The sequence below is a fragment of the Patella vulgata genome, chromosome 6 (genome assembly GCF_932274485.2).
Source record: "Patella vulgata chromosome 6, xgPatVulg1.2, whole genome shotgun sequence".
Classification (NCBI taxonomy): Eukaryota; Metazoa; Mollusca; class Gastropoda; family Patellidae; genus Patella; species Patella vulgata.
The window spans coordinates 61226663-61245071 of NC_065884.2; the positions used below are offsets into that span (position 1 = coordinate 61226663).

The 18409-nt window shown below is 36.6% G+C and overlaps 2 protein-coding genes across 2 annotated transcripts; both read left to right on the top strand.

The window, feature by feature from the left end:
* The first annotated feature begins 1081 nt into the window (after positions 1-1081).
* Positions 1082-7857, top strand: LOC130013150 (E3 ubiquitin-protein ligase rnf8-like). The gene is made up of 3 exons (XM_056101765.1): positions 1082-1228; positions 5888-6002; positions 7829-7857. Exons 1-3 carry the CDS (start codon positions 1082-1084, stop codon positions 7855-7857), a joined length of 291 nt encoding a protein of 96 aa, XP_055957740.1.
* Positions 7858-9506: 1649 nt separating this feature from the next.
* LOC126825246 (ubiquitin-conjugating enzyme E2 T) lies at positions 9507-16871 on the top strand. Its single transcript, XM_050554815.2, has 5 exons — positions 9507-9679; positions 10566-10741; positions 11072-11170; positions 11799-11885; positions 12931-16871. The coding sequence occupies exons 1-5, from the start codon at positions 9571-9573 to the stop codon at positions 13057-13059; spliced, it is 600 nt and encodes a 199-aa protein (XP_050410772.1). The 5' UTR covers positions 9507-9570; the 3' UTR covers positions 13060-16871.
* Positions 16872-18409: the final 1538 nt, after the last annotated feature.

Here is an 18409-nt window from a genome sequence, read left to right on the forward strand (position 1 = left end):
GTTGAAAAGCAATTGAACCAAAAAGTGAAACCAAATGGGCTTTGACTTCTCACATTTGGGCATACGTCAGGCAGTGTGCTATGAAGGAAATTTGTCCCGGACATCGGCGGTACGGCCCGTTCTTATTTCGAATTCCAACTTTCAAGGGTTCTTTTATAAAGCCAAGTATACACGGAACCTCTTTTTTTTTTGTCCTATCCGAACTACTGGACGCTGTTCCTTGCAAGACACCCGGTCGAAATCAATCCCGGGTCCCTCAGATTACCGACCCCTTGCCTTATTATCTGAGCCACCTGTGATATATGGATAATGGAAAGAAACGGCGGTTAAATATGACACCTAAATACAGTGAAATATATCCTATGACTCAAAGATTGTTTCAGTCTAAATTTGCATTTTATTTATTGTAGTACGGTTTTAATTCAATAATCTCACATAATCTTAGTATAGGTTCATTTGGGCGTCTGTAAAAGTTCCATACTTTTAAGTGCAGGATGTATATGAACAGAGGCCCTAGTCTATTCCTCCCAATCGCCCACCCTCACGACTAGAGGAAGATGATAGTATGTTTTAAACAAAACTGAACATCCCCGAGGATGATGACGGATGTTTAAAGACTACAGTGCGTGACCTAAAGGCTTATGATTATGACAGTGTCAAAAATGTTATATACTATTGGCCGGAGGCCCCCTATATCAGTCTGATAAGCCTATATGTATGTTGGGTACTGATAAGAATAAAGGATAGAGGAATGGTGTAGACTGTCCGTCAATGTTTTGAGAGGAGGAATGAGTACCGGGGATTGTGGACTTAAACAATTTCTTTGTCAAAAACACTTCCAAATGAATAAAGCCGTCCAGTTATTGTAAGAGGGTCTAAACATTTTGTCAAGGATAAATATAAGGTTATATTCTTTTTTTCAGTGACAGTGGTTAATAGCGATTGGTCACAAACGACAAACATATAAGAATCTAGAGGAATCTTAAAGATCGCCCATGTCACCACTAACGATAACATGTACCGCTCATACAACTAAAGTACAATTTCAACATCTTCTGGACTAGAGAAGCAACATTCATCCATGGAGGGCGCCAGTCAACTAAGAGATAGATATCTGACATGTAGCATTTGTTATGAAGTCTTCACTGAGCCTAAAACTCTACCATGCTTACATTCGTTCTGCGAGAAATGCCTGAGTGATTACATCTTTAGCTTCGACCAATCATTAGTAAGAAAGAAGGGATTTAGTTGTCCTTTTTGCCAAGAGGACACTTTCCTGCCTTATCCAAAAAGGCTCTCTGATGAATGGGTATCACAGTTTAAAACAAATTTGCATATGAAAGGTCTAATTCTACATTTATCTAAACAAAAGATAGCAAAAGAGAAAGTTACACCCAAGTGTACAAATCACCCAACAAAAGAACTAGACTTGTACTGTAATGATCACGAACAGCTTATTTGTCATCTATGTGCCGGAGTCTCTCACAGAAGTTGCCAGAATGTTTTACCAGCTTCTGAAGTCGTCGCTGCTACAAGAGATAAATTTCAAGTTTCTTTAAATGACTGGTATTGTCGAGTAGCCGTTATTGAAAAGGGATTTTCTGCGATAGGAGAAGAACGAGGTCGAATCTTCACCTTAAAGAAGAAGGTTGCGAGCGAAATCCGAGAAGAGGCTGCTAGATTGAAAACCCTTATTAGTACGCTAGAGGAACAACTTCACATGGAATTGGAACGTCGTTGGGAAGTTATTGATACAGATGTAACTAGTAAGTTGAGCGAACTTGATGCATATTTACAAGGGCGACAGCAAGCTTTGGGAAATGCTGTGGACTTTTTATCTACCGCACGCGATGATCAAATTCTTAGCAAAGATAATAACGAGATGCTTGCGTGCTTTGAACCACTGAACTCAAAAGATGTCAGCACTTATCTTAGAAGCATCCAAGGAATAAATATTAAATTTAAAACATTACCTGAAAATACAGAACAGTTCAAACTCAAAGGGTTTGGTAGGATAACATTCAGTCGACCGAAATCTAAACAAAAAGAAACCGACGAAAGATTCCCCATTGCGATTAAACCAAATCCGGATTCTTTGACAACTCCCCAACAAATATGTGTGCGAAATGCCCCAGTCCTTCTTTGGTCTATTGAAGGGCAGATGCGAGACGACGAGCAACCTCCAAAATTGAAGGATGTGGTTGTATTGCAGTTTTGCGGAACAATTATAGTCAGCGATTGGAATAATTCATGTCTGAAGGCTTATTCCAAACGTCGCGATAAATATCTTAGGTTATTGCTTGGTGGCAAACCGTGGGGACTTGCAGCTTTGACAGATACTCAAGCTGCTGTAAGCATTCCACTGGCGAACCAGATCTGTGTCGTTAAGGTCACGACAAATAGTTTAATGCTCATGTCGTCTGTTGTTGCGAATCGCAGATATATGGGTTTAGCAGCAGTAAATGAAGCTACTCTTGTTGCAACTGGAGGAACTGACCCGCCAGTAGTGGATATTATTAATCTTGGTGGTGGAGTACTTAGATCCTTTTCGCTTGATTCCTCGGGTTCGCCCCTCTTTGCCTACCCAGGGTACGTTTCTTTCAGTGCGTCGAAGGATGTCATTGTGTCAGATAAACTAAACGGCTCGGTTATCAGTTTAAATCCTAAAAGTGGGGAGATTAATTTTTGCTTTCAACCGGATGGTCGCCTTGCCTTACAGAAACCATGCGGACTCTTCTGCCACGCTGGTGGTATGATTTATGTAGTGGAAAAACGCGGAGTTGTAGTTCTATCAGCGGAAGGGGTGTTTCAAGAAACTTTGCTCAAACAAAACTCGGGATTACAAGACCCCGTATCTATATTTTTGGATGACTCTGGTATTATTTATGTTATTCACAAAGAACGTGAACTAGCAGTTTTTAAATCAAATTAAATTATTATCTGATTTTTTTTTTGTATTGACGGATCATCTCAGAATAAAAATGTAAATCGTGCTTGATTGATTTTAGATACTAATCGACAATGGACTTTTGTATCTGATTGTCAACACATATTGTTATGTAGCTGAGGCGGGGGGGGGGGGGGGGGTGAGCATTCAAAGCTCAAGATAATGATATAGACATTTGGTATCATAATTAATGCTTTGCTCAGCCGGAGCTATATGATAAATTGCTAGCATTTTTAAAAGAGATAAACTTTTATTCAAAATTTTATTTGTATATATGTATATATACTCTTCAAAAAAAGTAGGGGATATTGAAATGCAAATACCTATACAGGTTGTGATATGATAAATGGTCATGGACACTTGACATGCTTTGAGAGTATGTTCACAGATGAAGAACTTATCGCCCAACAGGATAATAATATAGACATTTGGTATCATAATTAATGCTTTGCTCAACCGGAGCTATATGATAAATTGCTAGCATTTTTAAAAGAGACAAACTTTTATTCAAAATTTTATTTGTATATATGTATATATACTCTTCAAAAAAGTAGGGGATATTGAAATGCAAATACCTATACAGGTTGTGATATGATAAATGGTCATGGACACTTGACATGCTTTGAGAGTATGTTCACAGATGAAGAACTTATCGCCCAACAGAACCACTGAGCTGCATATGCGACGCGCAATAGTCCCATACACGTGCGAGGGGATCATTGTCAAATTTGACACTTCAAGGAAGGGTTGATGAAAACTGTCGTTTGCTGGTTTATCTATCCATGTTTGCTTTCTTATCGGTTCTTGCATAAGATTTACTGTTTAGCGTATCTTTGCTTTGGTGTGTTACGTTTAATTTGGTCGGGAGACGTATTTGTCGACGTCAACGTCAACCGACAACACTGCAAGAATTGAACGTTGCACTGCAAGAGGAGTGGGTGGAATTGCCCCAAATCGTGATTGGGCGGTTGATTAGGAGCATGCCACGGCGAATTGCTGAATGTCTGAGGATTATGTTCATGTGTAGACAATTGGCCTGTTATTAACATACACTGGTTACCTCTAATAAAAACAGCAGTGCATTTCCCCAATTTTGTATTGTTTCTGAATATCCCCTACTTTTTTTGAAGAGTATATGTAAAGGAATTGATATATTTATTTTAATTATATTTCCTGTGATATTTGTTTTTATTTACATATATGAATACATCCCTGTGATATTGTTTTAATTCGTCTCGTTAAGTTCACCATATGTTTGACGCCATATAGCCCGGTTGAGCTATTTTTACCGAATATTTTCTTTGTCACCGGAATTTTCAGCATGAATGAATCATTAACTAAAATGAGTTTCCCACAAATGTTCTTGCGAGAGGTCATAATTCAAAAGTAAACCGCGTGCGGTTTCATTTTACTAGTATACGGTCCCATTCTCTGATGTTTGTGCCCGAAGAATGGAAATACATTGTCCGAAAAATGGACGGTTTTACGTACACGGGAACATGTACACGAAATGTCTCTTTCATCCCACGATGTGTCTTGCCAGGCCCTCTGTCCTGCACAGACAAAGGGGGAGCACGCTAGAAAAATCCCTAAAAGACCCCCCCCCCACACACACACACGAGTAAGTGTGCAAAAAAATGCAATTATTATTTTTCAACACTGCTATGAAGATAACATTATTTTGATCCACGGTCTCTCCATCCCCGATTATCTTAGTATATCTAGTTTCCTGTTCATCAGTTTGACCCACGAACAAGAGGTCCAAAATGCGCATCAATACCTTTGTTCAAACATATCTAATCTATTTGAAAATGAATGTAACCATATCAATTTAAATATATAGACCATGTAAATATCATTATCGGTTTATATATTGTTATCGCCATCAAAACAAACAATATGGCGTTCGTTATACTTACCTGTTAAGGGATACATGGTTAGACAACGATTTCATGTAAGTGGCGTAGTATTTTGTATTCATTTATTATGTGTTTATATACTGGCGTTCAAAAAGGAATTAAACCAAAATGAGAATCGAAATGGGGTTTGTTTACTCCCTTCATTTCTGCTCTATTCGGGCTAATGAAGACGGGCATACGCTATGCAGTGTGCTATGAAGGAAATTTTTCCCAGACATCGGCGGTACGGCCTGCTTATTCGGATTCAAACTGTCAAGAGTTGGTTTACATTAAAGCCAAGTATACACGGGACCTCTGTGTTTTCCTGTACATTGCCGGGCACCCCGTCCTGTCAATGACAGGAGGAGCCCACAGCGGAATCACTCCCGGGACCCCCAGGTTACCGAGCCCTTGCCTTATTATCTCAGCCGCCATGGCGCCGAACTCACAAGTATCTAAATCCCTGTGGAATATGGATAATGGAACAAAATTCAATCTGTCAAAGTCTTAGGGTAGTTTCATTTGGGCGTCAGTAACCATTCCATACTGTGCCAGATTTAGATGAAGAGGCACCCAGGCTCCTCCCAATCCCACACCTTCATGGCCTCGCGACTGGAGGAAGATAAAGGTATGTTTTAAACGAAATTAATGGAAGTATAAAGACTAAAGTTCGTGAATGAAAGGCTTAAGGGTAATAGTTGTACTTTTCATTTCGTTCTTTTTCAGTGACAAGGATTAATAGAAGTTGGTCACAAACGACAAACATCAATACAGGTAATTCTTCTCATTAGACCTGTATCCATAAATAGTACGATCATCCCAAAGTCGTATCACTGCCAGGGTCATCATTTGGCTGAATGCTGACCGAGCCATCATATGAAATGCAAAACACCACTAAGAATCTTAAATATCAGGTGTACGACCAATAGTGCTAAACCCAGTCGTCACAAATACCGCATAACTGAAGTGCCGGTACTGTATCAACAGCATCTGAACTACCAACAATCCAAAATCTCACTAATCAGAAAGAAAACCCCTAGTGATGGAGGACGCCCGTCAACTACGAGATAAATATCTGACATGTAGCATCTGTTATGATGTCTTCACCGAGCCCAAAACTCTACCATGCTTACATTCGTTCTGCGAGAAATGCCTGGGTGATTACATTTTTAACCTCGACCAGTCATTGGTAAGAAAGAAGGGATTTAGTTGTCCTTATTGCAGAGAGGACATTCTCCTGCCTTACCCTAAAAGGCTCTCTGATGAATGGGTATCACAGTTTAAAACAAATTTTCATATGAAAGATCTAATTTTACATTTATCTAAACAAAAGATACCAAAACAGAAAGTTACACCCAAGTGTACAAATCACCCAACAAAAGAACTAGACTTGTACTGTAATGATCACGAACGGCTTATTTGTCATCTATGTGCCGGAGTCTCCCACAGAAGTTGCCAGAATGTTTTACCAGCTTCTGAAGCCGTCGAAGCTACAAAAGATAAATTTCAAGCTTCTTTAAATGACTGGCATTGTCGAGTAGCCGTTATAGAAACTGGATTTTCTGCCATTGGAGAAGAACGAGATCGACTTTTCACCTTAAAGAAGAAGGTTTCGAGCGAAATCCGGGAAGAGGCTGCTAGATTAAAAGCCCGTATTAATACGCTAGAGAAACAACTTCAATCGGAATTGGAACGTTGTTGGGAAGTTATTGATACAGATATAACTAGTAAGTTGAGTGAACTCGATGCACATTTACAAGGGCGACAACTAGCTTTGGGAAATGCAGTAGATTTTTTATCTACCGCAAGCGATGATCAAATTCTTAGCAAAGATAAAAACGATATGCTTGCGTGCTTTGAACCACTGAACTCAAAAGATGTCAGCACTTATCTTCGAAGCATTCAAGGAATAAATATGAAATTTAAAAAATTTCCTGAAAGTACAGAACAGTTCAAAGGTTTTGGTAAGATAAACATCAGTCGTCCAAAGTCTGAACAAAAAGAAACCGACAAAAGACCCCCTATTCCGACCAAACCAAAGCCGGATACTGTGTTGCGGCCTGTTTCTTTGAAAACGCCCCAACAAATACGTGTGCGAAATGCCCCAGTCCTTCTTCGGTCTATTGAAGGGCAGATGCGAGAAGACGAGCAACCTCCAAAATTCAAGGATGTGGTTGTATTGCAGCTTTCCGGAACAATTATAGTCAGCGATTGGAATAATTCATGTCTGAAGGCTTATCCCAAACGTCGCGATAAAGATCTTAGGTTATTGCTTGGTGGCAAACCGTGGGGACTTGCCGCTTTGACGGATACTCAAGCTGCTGTAAGCATTCCATTGGCACGCCAGATCTGTGTCGTTAAGGTCACGACAAATAGTTTAATGCTCATGTCGTCTGTTGTTGCGAATCGCAGATATATGGGTTTAGCAGCGGTAAATGAAGCTACTCTTGTTGCAACTGGAGGAACTGAGCCACCAGTAGTGGATATTATTAATCTTGGTGGAGAAGTACTTAGATCCTTTTCGCCTGATTTTTCGGGTTCGCCCCTGTTTGCCTACCCAGGGTACGTTTCTTTCAGTGCGTCGAAGGATGTCATTGTGTCAGATAAACTAAACGGCTCGGTTATCAGTTTAAATCCTAAAAGTGGGGAGATTAATTTTTGCTTTCAACCTGATGGTCGCCTTGCCTTACAAGAACCGCGCGGTCTCTTCTGTCGTGCTGGTGGTATAATTTATGTAGTGGAAAAACGTGGAGTTGTAGTTCTATCACCGGATGGAGTGTTTCAAGGAACTTTGCTCAAACAAAGCTCAGGATTACAAGACCCCGTATCTATATTTTTGGATGACTCTGGTATTATTTATGTTATTCACAAAGAAAGTGAAATAGCAGTTTTTAAATCAAATTAAATGATTATCTGATTTTTTTTTTTTTATCGACGGATCATTTCAGAATAAAAATTGTAAATCGTTCTTGTTTGATTTTAGATACTTATCGACAATGGTTCAATGAGTAAGTCCAACCTCGTGGGTTTTCTCCGGGTCCTCCGGTTTCCTTCCACTGCTAAAGACCCGTTACGTGCAAGCGAATTATTGAAATAAAATTGAATCATGTGTTAGTCCCGAAATGACCTAGTTTGTGTCGAGAGGTGGACGATAAACCAAATCTCTCTCTCTCTCTCTCTCTCTCTCTCTCTCTCAAAAGAGACGTTGACTCGCTAACATATGGAGGTCCAGTGTTCGAACCCTGTGTTGGAATTCGAAATACGAGTAGGAGTGGTTTCCTCCAACAGCGGCGCAGGTCGGGGCCAGGCATGGATAAGTGTGTAGACGTTTGGATCCGACGAAAAAAAGAACAAGGTTCTTTGTACATGTTGGTGTACACGTAAAAGATCAATTGACAGTTAGAATTCGATTGCTGTCCGATGAAAATTACCCGTCTTCATTAGCCCATTCGGAGCAGAAAATAAGGACGTTAAACGCCATTTCATTTCAGTCATCGCAGTCATTATCGACAGGGTATGTGCCTGTGATATAGATACTAGTATTTACTTTTTGTCAGCATTGTATCTACCATAGGCCTACAGAACTTCTCATTTAGTTTTCATAATACGAGTAGCTTCAGTCATTTGACGTTACTGTAAAAATACGAGGTCTATTTTATTTAACAGCATAGTAGTGCTGGTTAGAAACCTGGTTATGCAGTGACAGTGGCGTAACTCATGTTGAGGGTTGGGCGCTTTAGATAATAAGGTATGCCATGGTTTCGATTCCTATGCTTGAATGTGACAAAGTATTAGATTCGCCTGTCAATCCTCGTGAGTTTTCTCCTGGTCCTCCGGTTTCCTCCCACTGTTAAAGACCCTGCGCGCAAAAGAATTATTGGAAAAAATGGAACAATATGTTAGTCCCGAAGTAATATAGTTTTCTCCCACTGCTGAAGATCCTCTGCGCAATCGAATTATTGGAAAAGATTGGAACCATATGTTAGCAAGTGACCTAGCTATTTTGTGTCAAATGACTCTCTCTCTCTAGCTCTCTCTCTCTCTCTCTCTCTTTCTCTCTCGACTAAGTAGGCCTAAGCACCCGTAGGGTAACTACCCCTGTCTCCCAACATTCTATAATGGCATTAATTTACTGGAAAGGGTAAGACATTTATCGGCCAAGACTGTGGATGATGTCCTAGATTTGGACGGCCTACCCCCCCCCACCTTTTCACGCCTTCTACATCCGCTATGTACCAACATACTGGCGTAAGTCATATGGTCAGTTATATGTGCTACCAGAATTCTGAATGTCACAACATTGATAAAAAACCTTATACAAAAATGCTAACCATTTTCGCAAAATATTGTAGGCCTAAAAAACAAAGAATAAAGATGTAGTAATAAGCAAAGTATGTAAATGAAATGGCTTTATTATATACGGTAAACTATGTAATATAGTTGTCAAAATGAATCAAAATTTTTATATGCGTGTTAAAAATGCAAATGTATTAAGTTGCAAACCACTATATCCATTAAATAAATTTATTAATTCATTTCATTATATTTTATTTAGAAATAATGTTTAACAATAATAATTATGCTAGATCATTTTACGACATTAAATAAGTAGGGTGGGGAATAAAATATGAGACCTATCTTTGGCACTAAGGGAGATAATCGACTTTAGCGGGAAATTTGATTGTTTACATTTTACACGAATTTTATTCTCTTTTTCTTCAAAAAATGCAGCGAACAGCTCGAATGAAAAGAGAATTGAAGATGTTATCTGAAAATCCACCTTTTGGAATTTCTTGTTGGCCGAAAGAAGACAAAATTGACTTGTTAGAAGCTCGTATGACTCATTGACTGTTTTTTGTTTTTTTTAAAAATAATTTTGCTACCTTCTTTGGGCCATGTGAATGAGTCAGATAGATATAATTTATATAACTCGGTTTACATTGAGAAATTACAATGACAGTAAGCTATCGTATGTGGTTAACTATAGAGCCAGTACCTGAAAATTAAAGCTCACCCATCCATATCCTAAGAAGCAATTATCTCTTATCAATTTTCCTAGAGAAACTTTATGCTCGATTTGAAAGAATTTTGTTTCTATGAATGTGATCCATATTTTTTGAGTATATCGGGAGCTGTGCTAACTGCGAGTAAAACTGGCCAGGCGGTCCGGGGTTCGATCCCGATGTTTACGAGAAAGATTCCCAGTATTTTCCAGCATGCTTTCCCCTAGAAAGCACAATGTCTAGTTGTTCGGTCCCATGTACACGTTCACCTACACTAAAGAAGAGGCTGTATCGCCGATGTCTGACATAATTTCCCTCAGACACTATGTCTGTCTTCACTAGCCCAGTCGGTGCAGAACAGCAGAATGTTAAACCAAATTTATTTCCCACAGATTCTAAGCTTGATCAGTGAGAACCAGGTTTGAAAACTTCAGAACTTCTCTGTCAGGAGTCCAATCAGGGACATGTTCTCGTCCAGGTAGTACCCTATACCTGCTTGAATACCAAGAAACTGGATGCTAGTTCTTCATGAAAACACCTCTCAGAGTTTCAGATAGTCGATTGGGACTAGAATCAAGGGTTCTGGTTCCACATAGAATTTACCATTTTTATTTGACTGGAATTTATCTGGGATTTCTGCTTTTAGTTTTATTTTCGTGAAAGTTCATTTGGGTAGCTTTCACCAAGTAAGCTTATTTGTTTTCATTGTATTTACAGAAATAGTTGGAGGAGAAGGAACACCGTATGAGAAGGGAATATTTAAATTAGAAATACAGCTACCTGAAAGATATCCATTTGAACCACCTAAAGTTCGATTTATTACACAAATTTACCATCCCAATATTGACAATGGTGGTAGAATCTGTTTAGATACACTGAAGATGCCACCTAAGGTTAGCAACCAATGTTATATATAAAGATGCATTATATAAGATTTAGATAAAGAACTGTCCATTCTTGCTGTAATAGTAATAGTTCAAAATTACATGTAGATAATGAGAAATGAGTATATTGAAAATTTCAGTCAAATTACTTTATTCTGAGTGAAGTTATGAATGTTTGACGTTTTCTCAATATAGTTACGATTGTCATGCATCATTGCTACGATAATAAACAAAGTTTCGATTATCTCTTTTTATTGCATTAAATTATTAAATGGCCATTGTGTTTTAATATATGAAATGGGGTATAACGTCCTACTCTTCATATTGTTTCGTTAATAGGGTGCATGGAAGCCATGTTTGAATATAAGTACAGTTTTAACATCAATCCATTTATTGATGGCGGAACCCAATCCGGAAGATCCACTCATGACAGATATAGTAAGTATTTAAGTTTGAACTATATTGAGACCCATAGTCACTCATAGATTAAAACCCTGGGGGCTGTTTCTCGTAATCTTAACTAAAAATAAAATCGAAATTTTAGTAGATACTTCAATTTGGATTGGCGGCAATACTATACACCGGAAAACACAGGAAAACACCGGAAAACACCATTTTATACTGAATACCGGAAAACACCGGAAAAACACTAAATACCGGAAAACATCCTAAATACCGGAAAACACCCTAAATAGGTAACCCAGAGCCTGGTCCTCTGTGTTTGGTTTTGGACCAAGTGAGCGCCGATGAAGGAAGGTCAAGGTCATTACGATGTTCGTTTTACAAATAGCCCACACCCACCCCCCGAAAAAAATTCCGATTTTTTTTTCTCCAAAATTATCCCTCTTAGCACACTGCATGCCATCTTCCATAGTTTGGTTGGTGCAGAAAAGTACCTTACCATATTTTAAAATGAAATGACAAAAGTCTAGAAGGCAAGTTTCCATGACATAAGAACATACCATTTAACCCCACAGTCAAGTGACCTAATTCTACTATTGACCCTATATTTTGGCACCAAGCAACCATGATTAATTGTATTTTCTTGTGTGCGTTTTTTTTTCAGTCGAATGAGTATAAATATAACAAAACTGTTTTTATACATCATGCTCAACAATCAACACAGAAGTACGCTATACAGACTAATGTTAAGGTAAGAGAAAGTCGAATTTAAGACAGAATTATGGTATGTTGGATTTACCGGGTAACCAAACAAATTCCCCTGTTGTCTTCAGTCTTGATTCCCCTGATGTCTTGATTCCACTGTTTGAAAATGCGAACTACATAGGAGTAATTAAGCTTCTGCCACAGGTCCAACAATTAGATTATGTCTGCACCGCACTCACATTCATTACTAAGTTGTAGCATCTTAGACTAGATTCCTTGTGGGTCTCTTTAAATTATCTCGTGTGATTAATGTCGGAAATCTTTTCTCGTGGAAGCATGTGTCAAACATTTGTGTATATAACCCTCTGAACCCTGGGGGTCATGGTTGTCGAGCAGTCAGGACCAGGGCTTTTACTTCAATAATTTGCTAGCCGGTTAATATCTGTTTACCTCAGTTCATTAAGGTATTTCTTTTTCAGAGGATATGACAATTTCTAGCATTATCCCAAATTTAAAATATATTTGCTTGATAAAGACGAGGTAACCCCCGTTGAAACGTTGCCCGAAATAAATCTTTCAAGTAACTTGTATTCCATATGATTGTGTCATGTGTCTTTACACATAAAAAACCATAAAGCTACATGTAACTGTATTTATTGTGTTATAAAGTTAAATTCTTTGAATTTCTAATTTTATGGCCCGTAAATTGACTGACAGGTAATTTCCCCATTTAATCAATTTCACAGCCAGTCAGTCATGACAGGTAAATATAATTGAAATGGGAGGCTTGGTGAGGACACTGGACTTTCAACTAGAATGCCCCTTGTTAGAATCTCCGCTTAGGGTGAATAGAACTTGCTGAATTTTCCAACCTTGGTTTCCACTTGTTTGGATTCCCCCTCCCCAAAAGAAATTGGCTAATAAAAAAGGATGTATGCAACACGTCTACCATCTGTATCCACCACCTGGCTATGGCAACACTGTGCTCGCTTCTACCGAAAGCAGGACAGGTTTCATACCATTTCTTTTAGACCAAAAAGTCACACGTTTGTTCTGATCTAAATAACAAGTTTTTGAATAATAAATTTCAGAATGAAAATTATGGCATGGAGGAAGAGGAAAATAAAAATAAGAAAAGAAAAAGACTTGAAGATAAAACAACAACAGATGCTAAAAGAGTTAAACCTATGGAAGAAGTTACTAATATTACAAACAGTTAAAGGTCCAGCTTTCACCTAGTGTGTTCAATCATTAAAGTGGAGCTTGACATTCAAATTGGTGCTAGACAATCAAATTGTTCCCTAACAATCAAATTGGTGCTTGACAAAGTGGTGCTTTACAATCAAATTGTTCCCTGACAATCAAATTGGTGCTTGACAATCAAGTTGTTCCTCATCAATCAAAGTGGTGATTTATTTATTGATTGTGACACATGGATACTTGAAGCCATTCCCTACAGATCTATTCAAGGGCTGTAACTCTGAAAATGATTATTGGAAATTGTTGAAAATTAATATTCATCTTGTGAACTAAAAACACTGAGTGTAACTTTAATGTCAGTTGAATAATAACTTCTAGTGCATCCATAAGCAATTGTGGACAACTAACAGATTGAGGAGATGACAGTATATGACCATATTTCAATTGTGGACAACAAACGGATGGGGAGAGATGACAATTTAAGACCACATTTCAACAACAAATAGACAGGGGTACCGATGACAACAATATAAAACCGTATTTCAATATGAACATATAATAAAAAGATAAAGTTTTTGAAATGACTGATTTAATAGATCAATAATTACAGAGATATAATGTTATATATATTTTATATACATGTTTTAATAGGTTTATTATGATTAATACATTGACTTCTTATTCTACCCAGAAACTGATCAGTCAGTTGTAGCCAGAAATCGACATCTTGCTTGACATCATTGACACTGATTTGCATCCGATTGGTATATCTATTGAGTGATCATAGATAGGTCAAAATATATATCTTGAATATATCTTTGTGGCTTTACCTGTTAACAGAATTGGAGCTTCATGTATGGAAGCAATGGAGGGACTTAATTATCAACTTAGAAAAGTGTTAATTTATTTACACAGAATGGTTTCCATAATGAGAAACTACAAAGTTAGTTTGATTATAAAATTTATAAAGATTAACAAGTGAATGAAATCTGGTCAAGAAAGCACTGGAAATAAAATAATTTTATGCTGTCTGTGAATCAATTCCAGATAAGCTATTAAAGATGCATTATGTAAGATTAAGATAATCAAATTACTTTATTCTGAATTAAGTTATGAGTGTTTGAAGTTTCAACAAGATGTAGTGTAGATTGTTTATCGTGGTGTGAACTGTGCTTAACATTAGTCTCAATTATCCATTTTATTGTCAAATTTTTAAATCTCCTGAGTGTTCAATTCCATTCAAAATCACAGCCATCAAATGGTCTAAAGAGTTGATTATAGGTTTGTGAATAAATGCCTCAATGATAGTTTATATAACATTTGAAGTCAAAATTAAAACCTGCAATTGGCTGATTTAGCTGTAACATAATGCATCTTTAATGTTTTAGAAGTTAAGCCTAAACAAAGTATAAATGAAAGTAATTTTGAATAAAAAAAGTTGTACAATTTTTTGCAATTAACTTGGGTACAACATAGAAAATAATTTTGTTGTAAAAGAGTTAAAAGAGAAATTATTCAATGACATTTAGTAACTTAACTGGAAATAGACAGAACAACTTAACTACATGGAATACAATTACTGTTTTATTACAGAGCCATGTGTCGAATAGGATTCTCTAGTTTTTAGCAATTACATGGAATACAATTACTGTTTATTACGGAACCACATGTCGACTAGGATACCCTAGTCTTTATCAGTTACATGGAATACAATTACTGTTTATTATGGAGCCACATGTCGACTCGGATTCTCTAGTTTTTAGCAATTACATGGAATACAATTACTGTTTATTACAGAGCCACATATCGACTAGGATACCCTAGTCTTACAATGTACAAAGCGCTGTCTTTATTAATAGCCAGGTTGGTGTGGAGAAGTAGGAAGTTAAAACCCATTTCATTTCTTTATCAAGCAATCATACAATTAAAAAACTAGCTATGAGAGAAGTTTTTGCATGGATAGCGGCGCTACGGCCAATTCTTATATCGAATTCCAACTGTTAAGCATTCTTTTACGTACATGCCAATGTGTACAGGCGACCTCAGTTTTCCATCCCATCCGAACGACTAGGCTGCTGTCCTTGTTAGGCCCTCCATCCTAAGGGGAAACCATGCCGGAAAATCCTGAGGAACTTTCTCAGCCAACAGGGTGCGAACCTGAGACCTCAAGGCTAGCGAGCCAGTGTCTTACTCAATGAGCCACCGTGGCTCCCTGCTTAATAAAGACCTGCTGAAATGTTGTTTAGTAATAAACAGTAAATGTCACTGAGCCACCGTGGCTCCCTACGTGATTAAGGGTAGTTGAAATGTTAAGTTATAAACAGTAAATGAATTCCGTAGAATTTTGAATAGTGTATTAAAAGACAGTATGAATCTACAGAACATAATGTTAATGTACTGATAAAAAATAGATAACTAAATAGATGTGGTAGTTGATTTATTGGTCTGCAGCCATAGAATGAATTTACTAATGAGTCTAAGACAGTCAACTGTGGGGTGGGTTACTGATGATAGTAATGAAAATTAAACCTCAAGCCACACCAGAACCATATGTATTCTGGCGAGCTATTCTCTCAATTGTGATTTAGTAACAAACCATTTTGTCTGCGGTTGATGATCAACCATAAAAATTGATAATCAAGACTTTTTATTATCATAACAATGACAATCGAGGCTACAGTGTTATTGAACAGTAATTCTAGGCTCAGAGTGAAGTAATTTGACTGGAATTTTCAGCATATTTTCCCTTTATATTATCTATTTTTTAACAATTAATATTATAGCGAGAACTGTCAGCTCTTTATCTAATCTTCCATAATGTCACTTTAATATAAAAATAACAAAAAGTTCTTGGTTCCTTATCTCATTTTAATTAGATTGGATGATAATAAACAAAATGACAAAGATATTTGTTCTTGCATATTTAAATATTTTTATGAATTAAAGACATGGGTAGAAAAATATTTATAATTCAAGACAATGTGTGAATAATATATATTAATGATTCTTAATCATATAATGGCATTAGCACCTGGTACATGTTTTGACTGCCTCAAATGCCTGCAAAACTTAAATGTGATTTTTTCTACATTGTTTTGTGAAAGCTACTGCTTCCTTGGCATAAACCACCCTAATCACAGAGAGAGACAGTAATGAGGTTTAACGTCACTCGACACAAACTAGTCATTTCAGGACTAACATATGGTTCAATTTTATTTCAATAATTTGCTTGCGTGAAGGAGTCTTTAACCCTGGGAAAAAACCCTTATCACAGTACTAGCTGTATAGTCCTTTAAAGGTGCATTATGTAAGCGCTAAATCTGTCTATTGCAGGTCATTCATTTGGTCTCAAATGTTATATTCAGATAACAACCCCATAATCAACTCGCTAGGGTTGTCGCATATTTATCCTTTTGTAGGTAATTGGGGGCATGTACAAGACAATTTCATATGAATCAGTTGTAAATTTTCATTGTTTGAGAGTTCAAAATCAAAAGGTCCAACAAAGTGAAACAAGGGACATAACTCTAGAAGTAATTAACGGAAATGATTGACATTTATAACTTCAAAATAAAGAAATTTGACAAATTTTCAATATATTCCGTTTTCATTATCTATCTTTAAACAATTATAGCTAGAGGTGCCAGCTCTTTATACAAGTCTTACATGTTACTTTATTAATAGTTGACAACTATTCACGTGGGGGTGACAGAGGAAGCAGTAACTTGGGGCGATCCAGATGCTAAAGGATTAAATTTATATGTTCAATATATTTATATTAAAAGTATGACCTATGAAGATATAAATCAATATTTATATTAAAGGGTACCAATAAACATAGATTTGTTATATTAATAGCTATCACTGTGTACCTCTGACTTTAACTGTAGATTTACCCCCCCCCCCCCCCCCCCGGCCCTTGAAGTCCACCTACGTTTAAAATCAAATAACCAGAGACTCAGTGAAGTTCTGGCCATCTCAGGAATCAATTAATTATAAGAAATTGTTTCATTATAGGAAGGATTTTTGAGTTATGGCCAATTAACCAAAAGAGATTTTCTGATAATTGAAACTTTTTATTACATTATAATCTCCTGTACTTAATGTCCCCCATGACGCAATGGTAGAAAGCGTTATCATACCTTGGTAAGGACTGTACCTTTTGTGCAGGGGTGGGTTGTACTATATATATCGAGATCTAATCGAAATTACTCTGTTTTGCTATTGCAAGGTAATTATGCCATTCATAAATGATGGAAACTTACGCTAATAACCTTTCTTAAAGTTTCATTAATTCCATTCATAAATGATGGAAACTTACTCTAATAACCATTCTTAAAGTTTCATTCATTCCATTCATAAATGATGGAAAATTACTCTAATAACCATTATTAAAGTTTCATTCATTCTATTCATAAATGATGGAAACTTACACTAATAACCTTTCTTATAGTTTCATTAATTCTATTCATAAATGATGGAAACTTACTCTAATAACCATTCTTAAAGTTTCATTCATTCCATTCATAAATGATGGAAAATTACTCTAATAACCATTATTAAAGTTTCATTCATTCTATTCATAAATGATGGAAACTTACACTTATAACCTTTCTTATAGTTTCATTAATTCTATTCATAAATGATGGAAACTTACGCTAATAACCTTTCTTGAAAGTTTCATTAATTCCATTCATAAATAATGGAAACTTACTCTAATAACTGTTCAAGTTTCATTAATTCCTATATATCAATAAATAAATTATTTGTGGTTTTATATTTGAATGAATCAATAATAATATATAATCATTAGTATCTTATAATAAAATTAAAGTTTACAAACAAAAATTCAATTTGAAAATAAACATTTTAAAACCATGCATACATATAAATAACAGGCAATAACTAATCATATAAACACAAGTTGGTATGTAAACATATTACATATTAAGACCACGCCCCAATCTGATTAAAACACAGATCCTATTTCGTTTTGGTTTTTATGGTTCAAAATTTCGTTTTACTTGTCTTTAGTATACTAGGATCTGGAAGAAGTGTTATATAACCCACGTTCCTATTGATGTGAGGGATTAGCCAATGAAACGGTCTGTTACGGCAAGTTTTTAGCGTGAGTTGCATGGAACTGTGGGTAACCCACTAGAAACGTCAACGCTGATTGGTTAATCAAATCTCTAACGTCATAGTGTCAAAAATTGCTCGTATGACCCCTGACGCGACGTTAAAACTGGTCAGATCTTTATGTTGTAGAGGCCATCGAATGTATAAATAAAAAAAAAGAAAACGAAATATAGATCTGTATTTTAATCAGATGGACCAGGCCCAATCTTAATTTTTGTTCATTCAGGAACA

What these genes read in the sequence shown, in the direction of transcription:
- LOC130013150 (XM_056101765.1), top strand. Translation starts at nt 1,082, where the DNA reads ATGGAGGGCGCCAGTCAACTAAGAGATAGATATCTGACATGTAGCATT. An exon ending in TTAGCTTCGACCAATCATTA is followed by an intron (nt 1,229 to 5,887) that starts GTAAGAAAGAAG and finishes AAACCCCTAGTG; the next exon opens with ATGGAGGACGCCCGTCAACT. An exon ending in GTTCTGCGAGAAATGCCTGG is followed by an intron (nt 6,003 to 7,828) that starts GTGATTACATTT and finishes GTTTGATTTTAG; the next exon opens with ATACTTATCGACAATGGTTC.
- LOC126825246 (XM_050554815.2), top strand. Translation starts at nt 9,571, where the DNA reads ATGCAGCGAACAGCTCGAATGAAAAGAGAATTGAAGATGTTATCTGAA. An exon ending in AATTGACTTGTTAGAAGCTC is followed by an intron (nt 9,680 to 10,565) that starts GTATGACTCATT and finishes TTGTATTTACAG; the next exon opens with AAATAGTTGGAGGAGAAGGA. An exon ending in ATCCACTCATGACAGATATA is followed by an intron (nt 11,171 to 11,798) that starts GTAAGTATTTAA and finishes TTTTTTTTTCAG; the next exon opens with TCGAATGAGTATAAATATAA.